Source organism: Salarias fasciatus, chromosome 10 (assembly GCF_902148845.1).
Source record: "Salarias fasciatus chromosome 10, fSalaFa1.1, whole genome shotgun sequence".
Lineage (NCBI taxonomy): Eukaryota > Metazoa > Chordata > Actinopteri > Blenniiformes > Blenniidae > Salarias > Salarias fasciatus.
Window position 1 is genome coordinate 10,478,316 of NC_043754.1, and position 17,636 is coordinate 10,495,951.

Consider the following 17,636-nt stretch of genomic DNA (forward strand, 5'->3'; position numbering starts at 1 on the left):
TGATGAATATAAGCACACAAAAAGCAGAGAAGAAACTTCCTGTTACATGTGCCTGTGTGTGTAATAGGGTGGTGGGATATACGAATTACTATGAGGTTTTAAAGCAGTGCCTTCACCGAAACTCCGTTACACATTACGCACAAATACCGACTATTCAAAGTTATATATATATGACACATTATTCAAACAGGTTTTCGCTGCAGGCACAAATTACTGAAAGCAAACATGACTCATGCTCTTAATTCAAATGAGTGGATTCTTACACAAAGGCTTATTCCACTACATCATTTATCAAGGAAACCACAGAAAATCCAGACGTGTAGTGTCTGTGTGTGTGTGTTGGATTGCTTTTGCTGCAGCAGCTGTTAAATTATCACATACATCAGAAAAATTGAAAGACTAAAAATCACTGACTCCAGTGGGACTTTGACTGATTGGTTCGGGGTTCTGTTCGAAGCAGGTTTAGTTGGAGACTTTCCCTTTAAGCAACGAGGTCAATGCGGACACAACTGATTGAGTATCCCAGCTGTCTGAGGGAGAAGGGTCAAGAAATGAAACATTAACAGACACAAGACTATATGTTAAAGTCTGAATGCTTCCACAATGTATGCATATGATAGCACTTTGAACTGCACTTCTGACTGCTGACAGACAGACGAGAATTTGACAGTTTGATAAGATACAGACCAAGAAACCTTGCAAATCTGCATTAATTTACAAAAGTCTACTTAGACTATTGTAGAGATACACAGATCGAGCGTTAACATTTATTTAATCACTTCTAATCTTGTATATTTGTACATTTCTATGCGTTTCTTGCACATATAGGGTGAAGTAATTAATGACAAGGGTGTGCCAGAACAGCCTGGCCTTTGGCCAGTTTCTTTAAGGTGAAAGCACTGTATTATGTCAACACAACTTTTCAACAGAACAAGCATCCAATCTATATGCTCAAGCTTAAAACAGAAAGGCATCTTTTGTCCTGCTGCAAACTTGTTAATGCTTAACCAGAACTAAATAAAAAAGAACGTATTCTGTCCTCAATAAGTCACCCAGACACATTTCATTCAGCTTTGAGTGTTTGCCTTACCTTATAGTCAGTCTTTCTCCATAAGTATTTACATAAGTAACTTAAAATAACCTCTTTAAAATGACCTGCTACCAATGATATGAAAGAAGATACAAGCGAGACAAGATCATGTGAACAACTAAAAATCTTCTGCCCACCATCAGCCCACAAATACAAATAGGAATATCTCATCATTTCCCTCCTTTCACTTATTGTGTTATTCATGAAACTGCAGTTAAAGTTTTATGTGGGTTTTGCTTTATGACCAAAGTTTTACTGGCAATAGTTTCAAATAAATCTTCTACAGAATGAAACAATATCTTGTTAAATGTCTCCTGAAGTGCCCTCAGAAGCACCTCGGAGCAAATACGATGTGACTGACCGGGGCACCGACTCCCGTCTTTAAAGCTGTTGGCTCTTTGATTTAGAGCCGTGATGACTGTTTTACAAGAGATTATCTCGATCTCCGCTGCCAATGAAAAAAGAGGAAAGAAAGGGTCATTGCACACTTGCATTTCTATAGTACCATGCCGGGCATGTGAAATGTCATCAATTTTGGGCGGGAATAGCAGACTATTAATGTAGCTACGGCCAACAAATCAATGTTCAAATTCATCCAGGTTTGAGTGCACGGGAAGAAAAAGTCAGTTCTCGCTGACCCAAAAATGTACATCAGATACAGAAGGTGCCAATAGGGCTCCTCACTGAGGCAACACTGTTTCTGCTAATTACTGACAGAGAAAGCTACCTTCAAGATGAAAGAAGCCCTTGAGATTTTAGCACTTTTTCTAAGTTTTGGAAGCTGGATACTGAGTTTTGTTTCACTCCATGATCAGTATTGGAAGGAGTCCACCCAAGATGGGAGTGTGATTATAACCTCCACAGTCTATGAGAACCTCTGGATGTCTTGTGCCAGTGATTCAACGGGGATCTATAACTGTAGAGACTTTCCATCCCTTTTCGCTCTCCCAGGTGAGTAAAAGTAGACGCAGCCTCACGCTCTTTTGATAAGAAATAGATATATCTCTCCTAGTCACATACAAGTTGTTCCATTTGGATTTGCTGTTTGTTGTTAATCAATATCTAAAGCTTTGTACATTGCCATTCATACTTTACTGTTCTCTGATGATTCAGCAGTATTTTGCAGCTGATGTTGCACTTTCTCGTCTATTATGTGAAGAAAAGTGCAGTTTTCAGTTGTTTAAAAGATTGAAAGACTCACAGTTTTATATTTTTATCTACCAAATTATAAATAATTGTTTAGTAGCTGAATTATTATGGACTACATATATGGAGCTAGATAATCCTGTTTTGTCATCTTGCCTTGTTATGAAAGACTTTATAACTTAAATTAACTGTTAAATTGAATTTTATTCTTTTGTTATTCCTGGTATTTTGAGTAAAGAATATGTTATATGTTTGTGAATATGCAACAAAATACTTGGTTTGGAATTTGCTGAGCTGTTTCCAGTGTATGTATGTTTTCTTTTTTGTCATATAACCAAAGCTTATCTCAATTTTATGGGAATGTCTGAAGACAAGTAGTGTTCTAGATTACAATTTTATCTATAATACTACATTAACTAAAAAAAAAACTATTGAACATGCAAATATTTTTGTAGGATGATAAACAAATAGTTTCCTGTCCTTTTAATTTCATAATATAAAAGATCTTTTAATCATTGTGTTCAGCGTATTCAGCTTTTATATTGTTGAAATTAATAATGCAAATTAAACCAGCAAGTCAAGATATTTATTGGTGTTTATCAATGCTTCTGTAAATCCACTGAACCACCATAACTTTTATTCATATAGTCAGAAAGTGCTGTGAAGTTTGAGTTTAAACCAATGGGGGGGAAAAAGTCAAACCTTTATGCATGTCTGAACAAAAAAAACCATGGCGTTAAAGGTCTAATAAGTCTTCTGGGATGTCAGTCAAGCAAACATCTAATCCGCGTCTCAGAAAACCCGGTCGTCTCTGGGTCAGCCTGTGGTGAGGCACCCTGACCCCTCGGTGCCATCACCCCTCGAAAAGAGGGTGAAGAGCACAACCAATAGGTGACTTCAATCCCATCGATAACCTTTAATATTGTTGACACGGTGTTCAAAGCGAATGGCGAAAGGTGACAAATGGCTTAAAGTCTATAGACGTTCGTACATAGTGTGAAGGCTGGACTTCACCTCTCTGTTGTCCCGTCGGTTGGGTAAACATTTGGAGACTTTGAAAAGGTTCAATAGAAGAGGGAATAATGGGGGAAATCATAAGAGGGCTGTCAGGAATTAATCATTGATTAGTGATTTTCTGTGGCACATTAGCACAGGGCTTGCTGGGAATCGGTGTGGCGCGGTTGGGGCTGTGTGGCCAACCAATCCTCCTGTTGCTGAAGGGAGAAACTCGGCAGAGTAAACGTTCGTATTTAGTGTCCCTCTCCCTGGATAACACCGTGCTGGTCGGATTGAAGAAGCGAGGGAATAATGAATCCAGCCGTAGAAGCGTTTGCTTTCTTCCTGGGCTTTCTGGCGTGGCTCATGGTTGGGGTCGCCCTGCCAAATCGATACTGGAGAGTCTCCACGGTGGACGGTAATGTGATCACCACATCAACCATCTATGAGAACCTGTGGATGTCCTGCGCCACGGACTCTACCGGAGTTCACAACTGTCGGGATTTTCCATCTCTGCTCGCGCTGAATGGTATGTGACGCTTGACTCTTGAGGAAACTGTACAGCTGTTGTGTTGAGGAACAGCTTGAGTGACGCAGAGGAAAATCGAGAACTTCATCTGTGAACATTATGTTCAGTGAACCGATCCGACCCTGAAACGAACGCAACTGTCCATAATTATTAGTGCTTTCTGTCACGTTTACTTTATCTACACGTCGATTAGCGGCACTTTTACGATCAGCAGCGTCTATTGTTCGGTTATAATCAGCAGCGAAGAGATGCAGTGAGATACGATGAGACGACAGAGCATGAACAAGCACGACCACAATAAACCTAATGCTGAAAGTAACCACAACTACAACTGAAAACACTGATTTGTGTTTGTAAGTCTATGCAATGTTAATGTTGATCCTCAACTTTTTAAATTATATTTTCCTAAACGTAGTTATGATGGATTCCGGTCTATCAGCACTGCTGCAAATTGTCGGGTTTTTCCAGACAAATTTCATTGTACACCTGCACAATGACACTAAAGTCTCTTATCTTAAACAAAACAGGACATGTATTAGTAAAGTGGACAACATATAAATGAACATACTTAATGGCAATTATGTGTAAAACATTTTTCACATGCAGATTATTAGGCTGATGCTCAAAAATACTTTTCTTCTTAATCCTAATGCTGAAAAAAAAAAAAAAAACTAAAATACTTCTCATAATCTGTAATCAGTACATAAATACTGAGATATCAGACAACCATGAAGCCAAACACAAATACTTCCTCTTATGGATAGCTGTATTTTATCTGTTGTTACATGTGATATGTTTGACAGGTTTATCATTTTGGCTGCATGTCAAATAAAAACAAGATAAACTTTACTCGATGCTCCAATACAGCAGTGTTCCTTTAGTAAAAAGCCTGTTAGCATTCTTTCTTTGGGTTTTACACGGTGCGTCATTGTTGTGATTGAACATTTGATTGATTGTTCGCACACAGGCTACATTCAGGCCTCCCGAGCTCTGATGATTGCTGCCATTGTGTTCGGGACGTTCGGACTGGTGGCCACTCTGGCGGGAATGCAGTGCTCCAAAATAGGCGGGGAAAACTACGTGCTGAAGGGGCGGATCGCTGCCATCGGAGGAGCGTTCTTCTTGTTTCAAGGTAAACACACCCGACTTTATCAGGCGCGCATTTATCACTGACCTGAAAAGAGAGCTGTGTCCTTCAGAGCCAACACCAGTCCCTGATAAAAGTTTTCCACAAGTAATTTGGCACAACACTTCCACCCAGAAAACACCTGGGAACATAAACACATCTGGTCTGTCAACCTGTGAGTACGAATGACCAGATACCAGAAGGTAGAGAACCAGTTCAAAAGGTGATTTAGCTGAGCTGCATAAACGCCTAATGAAGCAGCTATTTGTGACGAATATTCATAAACTCATGAAAAATGACAGTTATACAGTGAGGAATTACTTTTTAAACATGGGTTAATTTACTTGCATGCATTGTTTGTATTGTCTGCAAATTCAAACCAATGTTTAAACTGTGAAAAGTAAACCGTGCTTTGTGTTTTGAAGGGCTCTGCACCATGATCGCCATATCTTGGTACGCCGCCAACATCACCCAGGAGTTCTTTAACCAGTTGTACGTCGGGACAAAGTGAGTCATTACAACCGACATCGGTCATTTCAGGGCGTTTGACTTCTGGGACCGCCAGAATTTTAAGACAAGACATTTTACATAACGACGTCCATTGAAGTGTTTCTGTGTGGCAGGTATGAGATCGGAGAGGGCCTGTACATCGGCTGGGCTTCAGCCACGCTGGCCATTTGTGGAGGTTCGTGCCTGATGTGCGCCTGCAGGTTGAAAACCGAGAGTGAGAAAGTGTGAGTATCTGAAGCCGAAAGCCTCGCACCGTATTGTGTATCGTGTGTATGATCTGCATTAAATAAAAGCCTCTTCTGTGTGTTTAGGCCGTATCCATACCAGCCCGGAACCAGAGGTTACGTGCTCTCCACGGTGGCCACGTCTCAGACGGCGCCGAGCAACTATGGAAGAAATGCTTACGTCTGAGAGGAGAAGCAGCATCCACCTGTTTTAAGAGAAAGTGAAGGCATACATTTACATTTTCTAATTGCACTACAATACTATCTACTACAAAACACTGATTCTGAGTTGATTTCATGTTTTCAATAACATATGGCATACGTGAATGTGTCATTGTGTAGAGACTGCTCCTGTAGTTGAGCATCATACATAGAGAGCTCCAGAGTAAAGTTTTCATTTTCTCAAACAGTGCTGATTGACACATGGTGGTTTGGTTTTCATAGAACAAATACAAAGATCTTCATGTTTTACTCACACATGATCATTTCTATGGAACCATTTTGATCATTACTTTTTAACTCAATGTAACTATTTCCACTTGAGTGTATGATGTCTGTAATAAATCGCTTCATGTTTATTTGTTCCTGTGTATGTATCTTCAAATCGGACACGTTTTTCAGTTCAGAAATTTCAAAGTTGCACCATTTCCTGAGCAAGGTGGTGTTGTCAATTAGAAGAGCGATGCGATCTGCTGAGGTGTGTTCTTGACGATATATCTGAGAGTACACGGTGTTTGAATAAAAAAAATATCTGTTTGTCAAGTTAACTTTCAAGTAATGTTTGCTGTAATGATATTAAAGGTGTCTCATATAACTAGAAACACCAGATGTTTGACCGACTGTGGTTTTATTTATATGCTGAAAAAACAGGATGAACAGGATTATAACTTACCTTTGTGCTAATTTTGAAGTTGATATGTACTTGTTTATGACATGGGTGTGTCTTATAAGATGTATTGTAATGACTTTTTGAATGTTTTATACCTGAATAAAAACAGTTTTGTGACAATAGTGAATAATGACTGATTGATTAAAACACCTTCAGAGCAGTAAGACCATTTCTGGTTGAAATACCTGTTTTCATGCTCAAATAAAGGAGTGTTTAGTTCCAGGACTTGTTTGAACAGCAGCCTCGTATTTGACTATTCATGGCTGAATACATGGAAAGGTGAGATGAAACACACGAGTCAGACCGATTTGCGTGTGTGTGTGTGTGTTGTCTCAGAGCATCTCCCAACGGGTCAATGAGCTTCACTGAAGTTATGGATACGATGTGGGTACAGCTGTGCACTGTGTTCATAAGAAAAAAAGTAAGATTCATGCCGAAGAGTTTTTACTGACACAAGTCATTCTATGTTTGTACCATTGATTGAAATAAATGAAAACTAGCAGACAAAACATTTTTGTCTCAATGATATTGCTTAATAAACCATCACCAATGCATTTTCATATAAAAGCAAGACTATTAAAAAGTGTGGAGACGTGTTTTCATGACAAAATAACGATGAATCTCAAAATGACGCCAGCTACTAGCAAACAAAAACAACAGAAACCGACTATTCTAACATTTCATTCAACACTTAAAATCCTTTAAAATTTACAGTGATGGCCAATATTCAGCTCCAAGCTGAAAAAATGTAAACTAGAATGTAATTACTGCCACTGATTAAATCTAATTAGACAAATCCTGCAGCAAAGCCTTGCACTCCTGTGCAATATCTAATCTCAGAGATCATTATTTCCGCACAATCTGTGATGAGGTCAGTGCAATCTGCTCACAGTGAGTGTACTAAAGATAAAATCAAAACAAAAACAAGGTCAGATACCGATTGGATTATTAGACCATCTTCAGAGGGTTCTGTGCGTTTGTTTGATTTTCCTACTGGGGGCCGATCCATGGTGCGCCCTGCCTCCACAGCAACACTAGACTGGTGAACTGTGGGCACTGGCATGGAAGCGTAACAGTGCTTTAATGTTTAATGAGTGTTCTAATGATTAATTTATTCCAAAAACATGTAATCCATCTCAAGTTTACCTGTTTCAATACATAATTACTGTTTATTCTGTTACCAAGTCTGAAACGATCAAACAGGCCGAGTCCCTGTGAATCAATCAAATCCATGAACACACCATGAGTTCCACCAGGCCTGAACCGTCTGATACATTTATTGTGGGCACAAGAATAGCACCTTATTGAGAGAACAGTCTACAAATGTCAGATCACTCACAATATGATTTCCAAGACATTCTTCCAGTGAATGTAGTGATAAAGCCCAAACACACTGGGTGTTGTCTCTTCTGTGGCAGCAGTTTCTGAATTCCATGTGGCATCTAAAACTTCCATCAAAGTTTACGCCTTATTAAAGAGTTCACAAAGCATCGAAGTTCACTTCAGGCCAAGCTGTGTCCCAGTAAAACTTGTAGCTTTAAAAAAAAATGCCTGAATGTGCTACTGATTCAATCTCATTTGAAAATAAATATCAAGCATAAAAACTTAGAGGCATGTGCAAAGACTACATTTTTAACATCGCACGAATTCAGAGAAATGAACTTCGGAAAATGCAAGAGAAGTCTACAAAGTCCCGATTGAGCTCATTACTGCCATCTCCCTAGTTTTCAAAGTTTGGTGCAAAGTTTCCACACATGAATATGGAGTTGAATGTTTTCATGTGCAGTTTTCATCTTACATGAAACTCATCAAACATGCAGTATTTCCAAAAGATTCAGCTGACCAGCTTCTATGTGCTACTAGTGCGCCTTCTGTAGCAGAGGCTAAACCGCCACCTGCTGGATGTTATGGGTGAAGACTTCAAATAGTTTGACAAATAATTCAATACACAAAACTTTAATAGTGCCTGCAATCTGAAAAACTAACATGTAGAAACAAGGTTTGAAGGAAAGAAGTTTACATCAATTGTTCTATATATAACTGTAAAATCAGAGTTAGAGTTGAACTGTGGGAAAGAGAAACAAGGTTTGTAGTGAGATCTTTTAAAAGAATGATAAATGCGAAATTACTGAACAGGATAAAGTGCTCTTCCTTTCTTGGCCACCTCCTAGTCTTTGGGAGCTTCATTTGCTAAACTGTCCAGATTTTTTCCATCAAAGCGGATGAAGTGCCAGCCCTCGCTGTCAGTCAGGTCCTGAGCCCCTTTAGCGGCATAGAAGTCTCGAGATGGAGTATTCCAGTCCAACACCGACAGATTCAGACGCGCGCACTGCTTCTCCTTCCCCACCTGACGAGAGAACCACAATGACGACATTAATCCTGAGCTTTCACGGTGTTACAGTAGAAAAGAAGATTCAGATTACAGATTAATACACAACATCCAGGTAAAAAAGTCATCCTTACCGCAGCAACTTTGGAGAGCAAACTCTTGCCGATTCCTTTTCCTACACAAGACAGTCATAAAAAATATGAAAACAAATGTAAATCATAAGTTTTTTTTCTGAGTGCAATAAAATTAACCATATTAAAACTATTTCGTTTAAGTCTTCTAACACACATCCCACCTCGGAATTCTTGCATCACGTACAGGTCCTCCAGATAAATGCACCGGCCCCTCCACGTACTGTAGGTGTAGAAATACAAGGCGTATCCTACAACTGTATGTCCTATATGAACAGAAGGAAAAGCAGGGAGACATCAGAGAGCTGACATGATCTGCAGTAACATCTGAAATGCTTTACATTGCTGCATGATCTGCTAGTAATACGTACAAGACTGTTAAGATGGAATACAAAGAGTGAGGTTAAAACACCTTTCCATCCACATGAAATGCAAAAAACACGGCGACAGAAAAGAGGATGAAAGAACACAGTCAAAGTCTCACCGTCTTTAGATTTGTGCTCCTCGGGCACTTCTGCAACGAGGCATTCGAAGAAAGGATTCTGGCAGAAGCCATCTCGCTCCAGCTCTGCGGTGAAACCCAGAGGCGTTTACACAAATGCACACAATCCATCTTTTAACAGAAAAACACCAAATTCAAGAATGACATCAGAAAGTGTTGCGATCTGCGTGTTTGGCACAAGTTTCACACGCGACCCTCAGTGCTCGGGCTTAACACTAGAAACTTCACTTTAATTGAGTTATCCGAAGACAACCTTCAGGCAGTAACGCGTTACATCCCCTGTGCGTTCCTACATGAAGCAGTAAATACATTCCCTACCTCCTCACACGAAGAAGCTCCATCTTCAGTCTGCAGGTTTCAACTTGAGCTTGAAAATGTTTATTCATGAACAAGCTGGATGCTCACAATGCAGCATCCGTCAAAGCAGCGTCACATAATGCCACAGAAAAAGCACCATGTGCAAAAGTAGCATTTAATATTATGTAATATGTATATTTGATACAGTTGAATGAAAGATAGCTGTATTCAGTGCAACCTAACCTGCAGCCCGCTGTGCTAACTGATCAGATTGTCTCATTGCTGTTACTGATTATGAGAAAGTCTGTTTAGAATCACCCAAGTTCAGCAGCAAAGTCTTGCACGACTGTACATAATCTAATCTCAAAGATCATTATACTTTCAACAGACTCATACACACTGTAAACAGGGTCGAGAACAGATTATCTGTTATGTCAATATTGATGAATTATGACAGGAGAAGCAAAAGCTGAGAAATAAATATGTCCAGAAGCTGCAGAGCCACTGTTCTGCACACAAGTGTGAATGTGCAGCATGCAGGTGTTTTTGTCCATCTCTCTCTGTTTTGGCGCAGTGATGCACCCCTGCTGAAAATAATCATTCAACAACTTGCTTGTTTTGGTTGATTTTGCATGCATGAATGTACTTTTAACTGTTTTCTACATTATGCATTGGCTTTTTTGGAGGAAGGCATGAATGCGTCCTGCAGAATGTCCTCCTGCTGGACCTTCAGGTTAATGATTTATTGAGTTGCTCAGTGCGTTTGTGATTTTCCCGCTTCAAGTAAACACAAAGGTTGTAATTTATCTGCATACATGACACAAAAAAACGGTGTACTTTAATGGAGGTCCGCGGTATTTCTGTTATCATAGGGACAAACAGCGTTACCTTCGTGGGAGATCTTCACCTGGTCGGGCATGTTTTCATAAACCGCCAATTCCTGAAATTAAAACGTGCAAATTATGTTTTTGGGAGTAAGCTGTCAAACGAGCCGCGCGTGCACGAAGCTCGTGGATAGCGGCTTCCTCACCATGATCATCCTCGATATGTCCCTGCAGTCCTCTTTGGTGGAAGCGCGAACCCTGAAATCCATCTCTGCAGCGGGACCGACGACTGAACCTCAGCTTGTTCTGACTTTAACTTTAGTTTTTAGTCGATCTTGCACGTGTTAAACTGAAGCAACACAAAAGTCGGCGAATTTACAAACCGGAAGCGATTCCCGCAGTGCTTCCGGTTTTAAAATAAGACTAAAGATTCATATTAAAATCGGATTTTACTCATAAAGATGCACGATTCCGTTAACTGAACCTCTTTACACCAATGATGTGCCACTAATTTAAAGATTTTACACTTTAGCAATGGAGTAATTGCCTTTATTTAATATTTTTCCCCATATCTGAGCCAAATCAAAGTGATAAAAAGTCCCTGGAGTTTGCATGTTCTCCATGCGGAGGCATGGGATTTTTCTTTTTGTGTCTGTTTCTCTCTCAACTCAACCTCTTTATCCCATCTGATACATAAGGCCTTAATAATACTTTGCGCCAACAGCATCTGAGTGCTGGAGAGTAACAAACGGTGACATGAGAAAGGTTCATGACTTTTCAGCTCCCCCTTCACTCTGAGTGGACAGCGGGACTCCATCTCAACAATAGAAATAGCTCATGTGGATTCATTCACAAAATTTGTTTAAAATGAGCCTTGTCAAGTATCTGTGCAGAAAGTCACATTTAAAAAGTCAAGCCAAGACAGACAAAGGTGTTTGACTCAGTATTTGTTAAATCTCTTGGTTGATGGGATGGGACAAAGAAGCAGTGAAACCCGACACCACACACTTTCATCAGCCGGACTCAGACTCAGCCATGAGAAAACATGAAAAGCGATACAATAGAGTGGACCTTGAAGTCACTAATCAAACATGACAGCTACCTTGTGTCACTAAACGGCTCTGAATAGTCTTGGCCTGAAGTCAAAAACACGTGAACATGCTCTGTGGCAGCAAACAGCAATATGAGCAAGATCCTTAATGTTGGAGAACAGTTGATCATGTTACTCAATAGGTCCCACTGAGATCCAAGTTAAAAGACATCTGGGGAGTTTGAGGCCATCGCTGTTGTGCCACTAAAACGTCAGGAGAACATTTCCATCAGAAGTGACCTCTGCTGCAGAGCACTACCTGCTACAAGGTTTTGGGAAGGCTGCGTGTCAAAGTAACATCAACACCAAAAGGTTTTTCAGCGTCAAACTGCTGCTCTTATCAATCTACTCTTCAGATGTGTTCACAGATAATTACAAATATGAACATTTCTTAGTGAAGTAATTTTTAAAAAATAATTTCAAGACCTCCAAAGCAATGCAGGTTGGGTAACAGCTCAGGTTTTGCTAAACAGATGAATGATTGGAAACTGATATAAACCACTCGGCATATATCTCATACTCATGATATCAAACACAACCGAAAGGATTTCATACAAAATCGGATTTATTGTAGGGTAAAAAAAGAACATGAAATCAATTAGAATATAAGCTGAAACAGTAAAGATATCACAGATTGATTGGGTGTTTTTTTTTCTGTTGGGCACTGATATATTTACAATGTCTGGTCATATTTTACTCTTCATCAGTCAAGAGTTCTCTTCCTCCCCTTCATGTCGCCCCAGAGTTAACCCTTTCAAGTTCAGCCCAAACAACCGTCCTGGTGTGTTCAGCTGCTCCAACATGGCAAGAATCTCCACTACAACACACAAGTGGTCTCAGTGTGGCGACTGCGTGCTCGCTCCCGGAGACTCGGACCGGTCTAGCTTCATCCCCGTGTCCAGTGAGGTGGAGGAGATTGAGGTGGGCAGCACCGAGCTCTTGGGCTCCAAAGAGGATGAGGCAGATGAAGGCAAAGATACGACTATGTACTTCTGCAGAGGTCTGGAACTAGTCAGTCCGGGGCCACTGCCAGAGTCCAGCTTGACCAGAGGCTGCAGGGTGGAAGTCGCGCTGGGAACTGTACTGGTGACTGGCGAGGCCGACTGCGAAGAGCTGATGGTGATCACCTGATGGAAAAATGAAAAAAGTAACAAACATGTAAATCCTGCTGACAACATCTAGCTGGATTTGAAACTGAAAAAAACCCAAAGAACCTGCTGGGTGGAGGCAGCTCCGGCGCTGGTTGCCATGACGATGTACTTTGTTGCTGGAGGAGATGGCTGCGATGGAGTTCCGGGCCGAGGGGACATCAGGGTGAGGGAGCTTGGTACCTTGATGATGCTGGGAGTGCGAGGACCTGTCGACCCGCTCAGCCCGCTTTGAGAGACTGACAGGGTGGGACGAGGCTGCGGGAAGACGGCATCACGCGTTCATTAACGGCACTTGATCAGTTCATATGATACCAATTGATTTAGTCGTCCCCTAGTGCACTTCCAGCCTCCAGTCTTCAGTACCTGTGTGATTGTTAACGTGGTCCTGTTGACTTGTTGAGCCTGCAATGCCGCTTGAGTCCGGGCCTTCATTACATGAGAGCACAGCATCGGTCCGAGGTAGCCATAGTCTGCCCGATACTGCTCCACGTTGTCCCCCTGAGGTCGGATCTTAGCAATGACACTGGCACAGTGTTTCTTTAAAGAAGGCCAAAAAAGAAAGAGTTATGGCACCTCAAACTATTCTTTTCATTTACATTTAAATCCAAGATGCTGCTGCAGCAGGATTTATTACCAGCAGGAGGCTTTGAACGTGGTCAGCTCCTATCTTATCGATGTTGGAGACAACAGGTCCTTCCATCACCGCTTTGATGCGAGCACCCTCTACAGCAAGCCGGGGAAGGATCAATGTCTTAATTACCTGTGGAGAACAAAAGCAGAATGTTGGCACCAGTGTGAAAAAAATACCAGGAAGAAAAAGAAGCAAAGTTTCACATACATCTGGTCCCAGTTCTGCAAGTCCAGCGATGCAGCCGTAACGTGTCGTCCACTGAGTTTTATCGTCCAACCAACTCTGAAAACACATTATGATTTAGTGTGTGAACCAGTTACTGTCCTGATTTACCAGCATATAAATCTAAATTTACTGAGCTGTGTGGTACAGTATTTATTTGGTGTAGGTAAATTAACCCAATGAGCATCAGGGGTATTACGATTCTGACTGTATTAAGCAAAACAGGGTGTTTATGGTTTATCAGGTTCATTTGATTGTTTTTGTCTGTTAGTTTATAGTTAAAAAGACAAAGAGTTGTTGACTCAACACATCTAGCAGTGCATAAACTCACCTTGGTGAAGGTCTTGGTGATCCGGGACTGGATGTTGTTGGTTGTCGTGCTGAAAGTTTTACAACTTTGGGCCATCAGGCGAGCAGCAAAGTCTCGTAAAGCCCAGTGGTTGTCAACATCTGGTCGTAAACACAGCTGCTTACTCACTATGCAGGTGACCACTGCTGGGATGAGCTCATGCAGCTACAGACACACAAAAAAGGAGAGAATATATAAATACATAATATATTCTTTGAGTATTTTTGACTACATTGCCAAATTTCCATACTTACGTATTTCTCCAAGTACAAAGTTGGGTTGTCCATTAGAGCTTTTACCATCCGCATCAGATAAATCAGCAGAGCTAAGTTGTTTTGCACCACATTTACACGAACCTTTAAGGAGGGCATGAAGTCAGCACTTTCCGCAAATATGCAGTTTTTTATGCAGGTTAGAATTGTTCAACAAGAGGCAAAAATCAAAACATGCTCACCCCTTCGGAAATAAATGTGCTGAATCTTGGCAGCATTTGATACAGTCCAGGATCTGTAGCGATACTCTGCAAGGCTTCCTGCAAAGCAAACAGCAAAACGAACATAATTTATCCCAAACATCAGTGAAAAAATTATTTTCCAGCACTATAACTGTTCTCATAGAAAACATAATAATTGTGTAATTATTCAATACATGCTAATAAAAGACCGATTGGACTTACCGCTCTCTTGGCTTCGCAGGAGCCGACACAAGCTTCTGTGATCTCTTTATAGTAGAGCTGCTGTTCGACAGACAGCTCGTGAGTGCTGCGAGGTTTCAACCTTATCAGGCCCTTTTCTTTTCCTAAAAACAAACCCAGATGAGCACATTTTCAAGGGGCACCAATATCAAAACAGAATCAGGGAAAGAAGTAAAAACACATGTTGCACTGACCTTTGTTATCAGGGGGCGTTGTGCCCTGAGTCTTTCCTTGAGGTGTACCTTCCTCCTCCTGACCAGGTTTAACCACTTTGAGGGGCTCTGTAGATTCAGCTTTTTGTTGCTCTTTTGGTACTGGAAGTTGTTAAGACAAATATGAATCCCATATCTTAAAATTCCAAACAACTTTTTTTTTTTTTTTTTTTAATTGTCACATAATAAAAGAAAGATTGGGCTAACCTGGAGGAGGATTTTCAGGAATAGAAGGCTGCACTCCTTCAATACTTAACCAGTGAGCTGTGGAATAATGAACAAGTATTATTGGTTCACCAACCTGTCAACACAAGGCAATACAGCACGATGGAGTCAAACTGCATGTACGCCCGACTGACTGCTCACCTTTAAGAGACACATCTAGTGGAACTCTGGGCAGCGGTGTGTTTATTATGTCGCTGAGATCGACTTCCTTTTCCTCGTAGAAATGAAGCTCTCTTCCACCGCCACTCGCAAAGCGAAAGGGGATAAACTCTTGGGACTGGAAGCCATAAAGAGGCTAAAGGGGGGGAAAAACATGAAAGCAGAATTAAGTTAGATTTCTTGTTTTTTTTCCTTTTTTTAAGATATAATTATTATCTCCACCACACCTGATGGGAAAGTCGTCTCTTACCTCCACGTTTTTCAGCTTGAGAGCATTATCTATGTCGTTCGTGGTTAATTTTCGTCTCTTTCCATGATGCATAAATTTCAAGGCATCCTATTTAGAGGGAAAAAATGAAAAGAAACCACAGATTGAGTGAACACTGAACTTGTATCTATGTCAGTTGCAATGTAATGTCCATGTAACTGACTAGGCAGTAGTTAATAGCTACATCAATGAAGCGTGCATTACCTGTGCAATCTCTTTTATTCGATAGCTGACCTCTTCACTGAGGGCTACGCAGCTCTCCTCCTGTAGCTGCCCCACTCCCACAGACTCTGCCATGGCCTTCATCGACTCTGTTGGAAGGACGACTGAGCACTGCTTCTGCCGACGTTCCTCTGCCATGGCTGCCACGACAAACACAAGGGATTACAACAATGCATGTACATACATGAATCCAGCTCACAGTAACAAAATGCGTGAAAATTTAGCAAAAAAAAAAAAAATCACAGACTAAAATACTTCTGAATTACTTTTTTCTTTTACAGATAATTTCAAACATCTCACTGTAATGGTAACCAAATTGATTTACTCACATTGTGTGTATAAATATTAATATTGGACATGATTCTAGAAAAATGGCATTTTAAAGATGATTTGAATGTTGGGAAGTCGTCTGAATGTGTTCCAGGATTTGAGTTTGGTTGCATTCAGACCACTTTTTCAGTGAGTCACAATGAGAGGCCCGCTTTCCTGGATGTGACAGCTGCGCCTTCCTAATACAATTCGCAGCCTCCCTGAGGACATGGCTGGACAGATGAACTGTTAATTTCTTGAGTGTCAGCTCAATCTCGGCTTCAAAGGTTTTGACAATAAACCTGACTCTCTTGCTCATTCACAAGGTGCTCGCTGCAACCTGTGGTCTGTGAGAGCAGAGTCTAGACTCTGGGTATAGAGAAAGGGGTGGATGTTTGAATCTCAAAAAGAGCAGAGGCAAAACACTGACTGACACAATTCTGGTGACAGTCCCCCTTGTATTAACAAAGCAACAAGCAATACATTTGGATTATTGATCTTTATGAAATAATAAAAAGGTCAAACTCAATGCATTAAAGAAAAACACTTCCGACTGGTGACAGCTGATTTGTTCCACTACAGATAATTACGTACAAGACATTGAGTAGTCTAATGTTTACAGAATCCTGCGCGGACAACTTTAAAAAACAGGAAGGTCTGAAAAGAACAAAATGTTTCTCATCGAGACCACATACTTGGGCAAATAGGTTTCAGCGTCAATTTGAATATTCGCCTTAGGGAACATATTTGTAAATAAACCAAATATTACCAGTATGTAAAAGTATAAAGCTCACGATATCTGGATAATGTCAAATACTATCCAGCAACTGAAATGACGAGATGTACATTTTAACATTTAATACATTCAGCGGAAAAAATTCTCTCACGACAGTTTCAAAAATCACAAAAACACTTATTTAATAAATTGCTCTGCAATTTGGGAAGATGTAAAACCCCGTGTGAACACTGGCGTTTGTCTGTTTTCCTAAATACTTGGAGCGTGTAAACAAACCCGCTTCCCAGAGAGCGGGTTAACCACTTAGACGGAACAACACCGAACTGGCTACAAGCAGCACAAAACACACTGTAAAAGTATATTCACCCGATCGCTGAACGCTCATCGCACATCAAACACACAGTATTACTAGTCAGCTTTCAGTGAACTTAATGCGTGCTTAAATGAACTTATCCTGCACAAAAAATGGATGTATGTTAGCTTGCTATGCTAACAACTTAGCTTCCGTTAACGCTTTTACCTGTGTGAAGTTGCACTTATCCTTCAGGAGTCTCTGCACGAACTTAAACGGATAAAACCACTCAGTGCTTGCAACCTTAAGAGTATGGCTGGGTTGTATCGTCGCTACAAATCTCCATCTTACGGTGTAAATGACAAACTAATTCACCGACTGCAGCTGGAAGATCCGCCACTGAATTAGCGCTTGTGTTCCGTCGCCATTTTGAGTCACGTTCTGGTCGAGATCGCGCGAGACTTCCTGAAAGCACGACCGACT

General features: G+C 40.8%; 3 protein-coding genes across 3 annotated transcripts; 1 reads left to right on the top strand and 2 right to left on the bottom strand.

Annotated features, from left to right (window-relative positions):
* Positions 1 to 3,544: 3,544 nt before the first annotated feature.
* cldn15b (claudin 15b) lies at positions 3,545 to 5,808 on the top strand. The gene is made up of 5 exons (XM_030101157.1): positions 3,545 to 3,761; positions 4,729 to 4,893; positions 5,313 to 5,394; positions 5,511 to 5,621; positions 5,709 to 5,808. Exons 1-5 carry the CDS (start codon positions 3,545 to 3,547, stop codon positions 5,806 to 5,808), a joined length of 675 nt encoding a protein of 224 aa, XP_029957017.1.
* A 2,225-nt stretch (positions 5,809 to 8,033) lies between these two features.
* Positions 8,034 to 10,932, bottom strand: sat2b (spermidine/spermine N1-acetyltransferase family member 2b). Its single transcript, XM_030101033.1, has 6 exons — positions 10,800 to 10,932; positions 10,658 to 10,709; positions 9,455 to 9,538; positions 9,135 to 9,236; positions 8,974 to 9,014; positions 8,034 to 8,857 (listed from the first exon to the last, which is right to left on the bottom strand). Exons 1-6 carry the CDS (start codon positions 10,860 to 10,862, stop codon positions 8,678 to 8,680), a joined length of 522 nt encoding a protein of 173 aa, XP_029956893.1. The 5' UTR covers positions 10,863 to 10,932; the 3' UTR covers positions 8,034 to 8,677.
* Positions 10,933 to 12,321: 1,389 nt separating this feature from the next.
* taf6 (TAF6 RNA polymerase II, TATA box binding protein (TBP)-associated factor) lies at positions 12,322 to 17,581 on the bottom strand. The gene is made up of 15 exons (XM_030101589.1): positions 17,382 to 17,581; positions 15,799 to 15,956; positions 15,577 to 15,663; positions 15,309 to 15,462; positions 15,150 to 15,206; positions 14,925 to 15,044; positions 14,713 to 14,834; positions 14,491 to 14,568; positions 14,291 to 14,392; positions 14,019 to 14,201; positions 13,673 to 13,747; positions 13,469 to 13,594; positions 13,198 to 13,371; positions 12,898 to 13,089; positions 12,322 to 12,810 (listed from the first exon to the last, which is right to left on the bottom strand). Exons 2-15 carry the CDS (start codon positions 15,952 to 15,954, stop codon positions 12,520 to 12,522), a joined length of 1,917 nt encoding a protein of 638 aa, XP_029957449.1. The 5' UTR covers positions 15,955 to 15,956; positions 17,382 to 17,581; the 3' UTR covers positions 12,322 to 12,519.
* Between the last annotated feature and the right edge of the window lie 55 nt (positions 17,582 to 17,636).